The sequence below is a fragment of the Solanum dulcamara genome, chromosome 2, assembly GCF_947179165.1.
Source record: "Solanum dulcamara chromosome 2, daSolDulc1.2, whole genome shotgun sequence".
Classification (NCBI taxonomy): Eukaryota; Viridiplantae; Streptophyta; class Magnoliopsida; order Solanales; family Solanaceae; genus Solanum; species Solanum dulcamara.
This window is the reverse complement of record NC_077238.1, coordinates 79,768,641-79,777,329: the sequence shown is the minus strand read 5'-3', so window position 1 is coordinate 79,777,329 and position 8,689 is coordinate 79,768,641. Positions and strand designations below refer to the sequence as shown.

The following is an 8,689-nucleotide window of genomic DNA, read 5'->3' as shown; positions in this document are numbered from 1 at the left end:
TTCATAGAGTTAATTATAATTATGTAATCAAATATGAAGCAAGTGACATAAATAAAAGAGTGTGTCATATTACTTTTATTGTACATTTGTTACTTCACAAATATAAATAACCAATCTTCTATTTTACACCCATTTCTTTGTGTGCTAGTGGTTGAATCCCTTAATTTTTAAATTAATAGGGTGCTTGAGTTTGTTATTCTTAAAGTCCGAATTGAAATCTCTAATTTGAACTTATCCCTTTCAGAGTTCCATATTTAAATGCATGGAGTTGGTAAATTAATTGATCAAGTTTGTTGAAAAAAAGAATTATGTTTTAGTAAGAATATGGTAAAAGTGAAACATGACTATATTTAGCTTTTCAAAGCTATGTATAATTTTAAGATTAATAGCACTTTTGATTTTTCAATTATTGATAAATTTTAATTTTAGTCCTGATGATATTTAATTACGTATATTTAACTTTCAATTACTTAAAAAGTGCACCTTTGATCCTTACCTATGCGTATTCACAATTTTTCAGAACTATTAACCATTTCATTATTAATTTAGGCATGTGCTATGTTATACTTGTATTGTTAATCCTGATTGAGGTGTAATATATTTCTAAAAATAATTCAAATATAACATATTTCACACATAAAAAGAATTAAAGATACACATTTTAATTAATTATAAATTAAGTATGTCGAGTCGTATATCAACTGAACCAAAATAAGAATTTAGTAATGGAGCATGTGTTTGTTGTTTTTTCTTTTTTTCAATAATATCTTATTCCAATTGAGCATGTTAGATATTTAAAGTAAAATATCTTGTGTTTCCTTGTATCCAAAATGAGATGACAAAATACTATGAGCTCCACCCAATCCTTGACATTTTGGTGGACATTTTGAGTGTTAGGGATTAACAAAAAAGTTGCAAGTGTTTTGGATATCATTTCCTCATAGACCTTCACAACAATATGTTGGGTAAAGTGTTAAATTTCATTTTTCTCCAATTATACATTAAATAATAGTGAATTTGCTAAGTAGTCAACTTTTTATTGTTTAAAAATAAAGTTGTAGTACAATGGGATTGAACCCTAAACCTCTTATAATTAATGAATCAAGAAAACCAACTAGTCAAAGATATTGATGTTGTTAAGATTTGATCATAAAACTTATGTAGTTAACTAATGTGAATATTGAAACTACATTGCTCGACCTTGAAATAAATCTGAGTCGACTTTTAACCTTCTGTATGTCGTGCGGCACCCAGAACCTCAAATTCAGAATCCGCCTCTGAATTTATACACATCATCCTCATTGGAACATTTCTAAGATATTACGGCTTATTGAGACTAATTCATATTATTAAATAATGTGATATATTTTAAGTGGTTAAATTATCTGCATAACAGACATTTGAGAACACACAAAAATAATTCAGAATTAAATTAAAAATATTTAATAAAAATAATTTATCATGTGTCATATGCTCAATTAAATTGAAACAAATCATAATTCGAATTTCTAATTTTCAAAATTATCAAGATGATAAATATTGATATCATGGATAAACATACTTCATTTTCTCCTATTACATTGGACAATAGTGAATTTGCCCACCATAGTACTTCTAGTGTCCACTTTTTATTTTCTCCATTTGTTTATATACCTCTCTTTTGGTCGATAGTTTGTTTGGACTTACCGTTTATGATTTGACAACTATAGAAAAGACAGCCCATCAATTAGTTGGAATATACAAGATTTTTATTCAATTTTAATGATTACTACATATGTTTTGATTTTAAAGGTCAACTTCTTCTTTTTATAGATGCATTTACTAATTCTAATTGTCAAAAAAGCACTACCCTCTATTTTAATTTGTTTAACTTAATTTGAATTACGATAGTCAAATTAAAAAGGGCAGTCCGGTGCACAAGGGTTTATTGTACGCAATCTTATCTTGCATTTTTGCTAAAGGCTATTTTCAAAGCTTGAATCCGTGACCTCCTGGTCACATGACAGCAACTTTACCAATTACTCCAAGGCTCCCCTTCTTACGATAGTCAAATTAATAAATGTTAAATGTAAATTTAGACAGAGAATTTTTAATGTATTAAAAGTAAAATCTATATATTTAATAACTACATAAATACTATAAATCATACAAAAGTTAACAATTTGATATATTTAGAATGTATTTTTAAAAACTACAATCAAAGAAGATATCCTTTAATTGCCACGAAGTTGCATCTAGTGAATCCCAAAGCACAAATATTTTGGAATTGGATTCAACTTGTTTTGTTATTGTTATTGTTATTATTTGATGTAATTAGACGATTAATACAATAACATATTTAATGTAATTTTATAAGTGGACATTTGGGTAGGATAGTGTGTTAAGGTAGATAGGTAGTTTCGGATAAACCTTCGATTCAAGTAAAAACATTAAAAAAAAAGTTCGAAGAAAGAAATACTGAGAGTGAAGAATTCAAGATAAAATGCTAAAGAAAGCATGACAAAGCATACTAAGAAATGCAATAGTCACTTCCAAAAACTAATATTATAATCGAAGTGCTAAAAACAATAAATAATAACAGAAATGAAAAAACAAGAAACTCCCACAGTAATACTACGACTGCTAGTATAAAAGACTTAGCGAGACAACTCTCAACTTCCTAAGTGTCCTCTATAATCTTCTAATTAAGGTTATGTCTTCGATAAGTTGGAGTTGCGTCATGTCCTGTCTAATTCCTCCTTAATACATCTTTGGCCTTCCTATGTCTCTCCTGTAACCATTCATACCCAATTTCTCACACCTCTATACTGCTGCATCTCCTCTTCACATTTCCGAATCATCTAAGTCTCGTTTTCCTTATCCTATCCTCCAGGTAGGCCACTTCTATCTTGTCCTAGATATCCTCATTTCTAATCTTATCTCTCCCAGTGTGCCCGCACATCTACCTTAGCATCCTCATTTTACACAACTTTCAAGTTCTGAACATGAGAATTCTTAACTAACCAACATTCTACTCTATACAACATAGTTGGTCTAACCACCGTTCTATAGAACTTGTATTTAAATTTTGGTGGGACCTAGTTTTAAACTAACATTTGATTAAAGTAAAGCTAATTAATTAAGAAGGTTGACTTTCAAGTTGATCGAAAAATAATATGGACCTTTATGAATATATTCATGTTAATCATGATTGGGCTCCAAGATAGGTGGGAGGCAAGAGGAGTAATCCTCAAAAGCTAAACATACCTCAACAGTCTACTTTAGTAAAGTGGCTGCACTAACTCACACCCATGATCATTTTTTACCACTAATTTTCAGTATGGATAAACTATGTTCTATTTAATGGTGTGCCACTTGATAAAAAAAAAGGATGAGCACTTGGAACAATTAGTCTTTTGAAGGCCATGTCACATATGTTTTGTGAGTTTGAGCTAAAAAAAAAACTATTTAATTTTTTTTTTAGTAATTGTGGTGTTCGAATCAGCTTTTGTACACCTCGATTAATTCTACGGGATATTTGTCACCTCCATCAAGGCTAGAACAGGTGGTAAGAATCGCCTCGTATTTTTTGTATCCGCTGAATTTTGAACCTGAGACCTCAGGATTCTCGACCACTTTAATTAAAGAAATATATTTCCAAGTCTTCCAAGGACTTCCGACTTGCATTAGGAATTTAAGTGCAGCTCAACAATAATCCATGAAATGAAAGAGTGTATAACATAGTACCAGTAGGATAAATAAACTTATTAAGCGGAATATATCAACGATCCTTTAAACTTGTTAATATATTTGTTTACGCTCGAATTATGACCTGCTCCAATCTGACAACCTCAATTTTTGGAAAAGTTTTGTATGCATTTTTAAGTGTCCATTATGTGGATATATTAATCATTAAAAAAATGTCATTTTCCTTTAACTATAAACATTTGTGTCAATTAAAACATACCTGAGATTTTATGATTTATTGAGATAGATGTGTTGTGTAATTAAAGGACACGATATGGTTAAATTGTTGACTTATTCATCTAATGGGAGCTTGAGATTAATGTTATAAATTTGCCCCCTAAGTAAAAGTCATGCCGTCCTAAGTCGAGCCATGAATTATTTCCTTTGTACTGATATAATCCAAATACTCTTACACTTTTTTTATTGTTACGTATTGTTTCCTAATGTATAATATTATATTGTATTATGTTGTATTATATCGTATTGGATTATTTTAATGAATACAGTATTTGGATAGATTGTATTGTTTTTTATCATTACATAATGTCACACATCTATGATTTGAATGATAAACTTAAAAGAAAAGTAGAATACGGGGTAGAACTACTATGAAAAGGAAAGATAAAAAATGAAATATAATTATTAAATAATAAATAAAGACAAAATGAGAAGAAAATATTAAGGTAACGACGCAATCACACCAAATCAGTTGTTACATAAAATGAGTCTTTTTGTCGTTACCTAACAATGAATTAAACGATACAATACAATAAAATTTAAGTAACAATCAAAACAAACATTATATATAAACTAACAATACAATACAATAAACAAAGTGTTACGGGATTCCTTTTATAGACAGTTAAAACCTATGTCCCAGTTTATTTTTACTTGTCTATTATGTTAAAAATAAATTTATATTTTTGTTTATTCACTTTACCATATCAAGAGGATTTTTTTCCCTATTTTACCCCTCCTCTACCTTTCACCAAGGGATGAATTGGTGATTTATAAGACAATTATAAAAGACCAAAGATACAAAGAAGAAGATATTTAAGTAGGATTAGGATTATCCAAAAATATCACCAATAGAACATAAGATCATAATGAATGAGAAAAACAAGTATTTGTGTCAAGTAGGCCTTCAGAGACATTGCATTTTTTCAGCAGCAAATTCATCAAACAAAAGACACAACTAACTTCAAAGAAACTTATATATTAGGAGTAAGGTGAATTAGACATCTACCATACAGCTAGATGCTGTCACTTTTTACCCCGGAACAAGATCCACCCCACCGCGAACAGAAATGGAAAACAAAGTACCATAAGAGCTATTACGATTATAACATAAAACAAAGTTAAACCATTCCATCCCACAGGCATTCGTTGCAAACTTTGCTGGATCTCAAGATGGGCTCAACATCTCTAGGAGGGTTTAAACCAAGATTCTTAGCACGCTCCCATCTATCAAGTCTGCTCAATCCAAGACACGGCCCATAAGTCATATTCGTGTCAAATTGCCTTAATAACTCCTCTTTCCCATCATAATCGTCTGAAAATTTGGGTAATTGTAATTCGTTAGAACAAATGCAAACCTCTTGACACGAGAAAATGTATTACAAAAAGAAAACTAGAGAGTGGTTGGTCTCTTTCTTCTAAAAAATAAAGCAAAGCAAAGCGCATGGCAAAGAAGCAGCCAGCTGACTGCCCCCTTCCACTAGACCTTTCTTATATACGAAATAGAACAGAAGGTCACTATTATCTTTTATATGTTCAGCTCTAAAACAAGCGAAAAGTTGTAGGCAGTGTCCAAAAATTGTAAGTACTTATTTTCTGAGAAAGTAAAATTACTAAGAAACGAATACGAAACCAGTGACACAAAGAAAATCTCAAACTACATTCTCCTGGTAACACCATACAAAGAAGACCTTCAATCACACTACTTCTGAGGGAGATAGCATTTTAGTGACAATTCATCAGTACAATCTAGAACAGTAGCCTTTTTTACTAGGCTGCCACAAACTTCGTTCCTGCAATGTTGATGATCGCATTGAGCATCTGTGTTTTTCAATTTGAATAGCAGCAAGTTTGTCTATTGTTATTCCATATATACAACTCGTCGTACAGCCAATTTCAGTAGCCTTGTTTGAAACTCACGTATACCATTAACCAATCAGGAGGACAGAAGAGTAAATACCATATTCTTTTACTCCATTCTCATAATTCTTAACCCTTTATCTTATGTACCCCTTTTGTTTTTATTTTTCTTAATCTTTTTAAACTATTGTTTTGATAGCCTAAGAATTTTAAAATATTTTATATCAAAATTCTTATAATTAGAGCAAACAATTAAATGATGTTCAAGGGTTCTACAAATGCAACAATTCCATTATTGCAGTGGTAGCAATGGCAAAGTCACAAGCGCAAAAAGTAAAGCAAAATTAAGCACGCAACAAGAGAGACAATAGTTCATAAATGAGGTAAACAACATCATCTTGACAATAATGTGCATATTATCATTTATTAATTGAATTTAGCAGGATGAGAAAGTATTTGGATCCGTCATCCTGCACAGCATGTATCTGATAGCAGTTAGTCAACCTTCATTGTGAACAAAACTAAACTCTACCAAGCAATATATGAATCACGAATTCAGTCATTTCACCAAGTAATATAAATTATTACTTAGCTAGAAAACCAGGTAAAAGGTACTAGGATTTGCTTCATACAATCCTGTAACCTTTTCAAATGTCATAAACAATGGTAACAACCATAAATTTGGCATTTAAATCAAAAACGATGCGTGAAAAGATGAATTATCATGTACAAACCAAACTCAACAAATTTCAGGTCTTCCACTCTGATCATGAACAAAACAGAGGGAAAATCAATTATTATGCAATATCAGTACAAAGGGATGATTGGTGATGCAAACTGGAGTGTTGGATGTGTTTGATAACAAGGATAACATTTTTTTTCTTCTAAAAATTCATCCTCAAACTCTATCTTACACCTTGCACTGTATAAATATCGTATGTAACTTACTTTACGCACAACGAAAAAATTAATCCAGAAAATTATTTTCCATGTATTCCTCTGCACTTAATGACAGTGGCGGAGACAACATAGCGGCGCCAAGTTCACGTGAACTTAGTATTTTGATGCAGAGCATAGATTTACGTGCAAATCGAGAGAGCAATGGGAAATGACAACCGGAGGCTGTACGCATTACGCAACACAGTTTAACATGTTTATTTGGAAAACTATCCTCATACTCTATCTTACAGCCTGCATATTAACTCATTTTTTTTGGAGTTTCATATCTGAACGGTCAATTGTGTGATTTTCACACAGTTCAACTATCAATTATTCCGTTTTAGTACCTAAATGATGATGATATTTCAGGTAGGAAAATGGAACAATAGATTATTGAGCTGTATTTTTTGATAAATAGCGTGCGATAGTTAATGTATGAAATTCAAAAAAAGGGATATTTACTTACTTACACCGTACACTGAAAAACTAATCCAGAAAATTATTTTCCGTGGATTCCTTTGTACTAAATGAAAAAAGCTTAGGGGAATGCTTACCAGCTTGCAGATCGGGAGATCCATGGGAGATGAGCTTCGGAGACTGGGAAATGTTCGAGCCGCGAGCAGCCGGAAGCTTTGGAGTTACCGATTTCTTCGTTGTTGGCTTTGTTATTCCTCCATTCTTCTTCATTTGCCTATAGAAACCCTTCATATCTGATTTCGACGCCATTGTTGTTTCTCTGATATCAAATTTCAAATTTTGAATTCTGACATTCCTTCCAGAAGAAGGTGGAGAGCCTTTCCTTTTATACCATAACTCTGGGCCTAGAAACGGGTTTGGGTTTGTAAATGACCCGTATCTTTTTGGGCTTTCATAGGCCTCGTTAACGGAATGACTGAGATACTTACAAGTTACAACAATAGCCTTGAAAGTATGGTTGAAAATAATTTTTATATTTTTTAAATTATGAGTAAGTTCTATGTACGCTTATTTTTTTTTTAAATTTCACTGTGAAATTATACTGAATATATCATTATTGTTGTAGTCTTGAGAGTGGGTAATTAGGAGCGCTTGGCCTCACTTGTTTTATGAGCAAAATTTCTAAGTGAAATATTTTTTTTTCTTATGAATAGCATTTTTGACTTTTAACTTAAATTTTACTTATTAATCATACTTTTGATAAATTGATTAAAGATACAAACAACTAACAACATATTAACTATAGATTATTATATATAATAATAGATAATTTATTAATTATTATAAATAATTATAATTTAAAACTTTCTTTAAGTTTGATTGAGATTGTACAAATGAGTGAGCAAATAACGGTAAAAATGTTTCATAAATTAAATAATATATTTATATTCTTCGTTTGATTCTAAATTTTCCTTTTCTCTCTACATTCATTTATCTTTTATATTTTTGATAATTTCACTTTTGAATTTTAAATCGATTTTTCTAAATTATAATTTTGTAACTATTGATTTATTCATCAGAAATTAAGCATATTATGTGTCATCTTTTTCAATCGAGAAATTATCGAAAGTAAGTGATACAAAGTTAGAAACTCAAAACAAGTTTATTTTTCTATCTTTCTACATTTAGTGATCATTCTTTTGTCTACGACAAAGTTCAAAATACGATGTATACATGCTCTTTAAACCAAAAAATGGCGGATATTTTGAGTTTCATTATAAATGATATGAATTTTACTAAATAAGTTTAAGACCCTTTTAATATATTGGTTTAATACAAACAGTTTTCAATGTATGTGGAGAGAAAGCTCCCCTTGTCGTTGTCTTTTTGGTATGCATGTGCAAGTTGCAACTCTTTCATAATCTTCATTTGTAAGTTTGGTGTAATTGATCTCTTTGTTTGGTCTAATTTCAGTTTTGGAAATTTAACCTTTATTTATTAATTTGGCATT

At 30.6% G+C, this 8,689-nt stretch overlaps 1 protein-coding gene across 1 annotated transcript; it reads right to left on the bottom strand.

The window, feature by feature from the left end:
- Positions 1-4,808: 4,808 nt before the first annotated feature.
- LOC129878213 (uncharacterized) lies at positions 4,809-7,522 on the bottom strand. The gene is made up of 2 exons (XM_055953445.1): positions 7,317-7,522; positions 4,809-5,278 (listed from the first exon to the last, which is right to left on the bottom strand). Exons 1-2 carry the CDS (start codon positions 7,486-7,488, stop codon positions 5,085-5,087), a joined length of 366 nt encoding a protein of 121 aa, XP_055809420.1. The 5' UTR covers positions 7,489-7,522; the 3' UTR covers positions 4,809-5,084.
- Positions 7,523-8,689: the final 1,167 nt, after the last annotated feature.

What these genes read in the sequence shown, in the direction of transcription:
- LOC129878213 (XM_055953445.1), bottom strand. Translation starts at nt 7,488, where the DNA reads ATGGCGTCGAAATCAGATATGAAGGGTTTCTATAGGCAAATGAAGAAG. An exon ending in ATCTCCCGATCTGCAAGCTG is followed by an intron (nt 5,279 to 7,316) that starts GTAAGCATTCCC and finishes CCAAATTTTCAG; the next exon opens with ACGATTATGATGGGAAAGAG.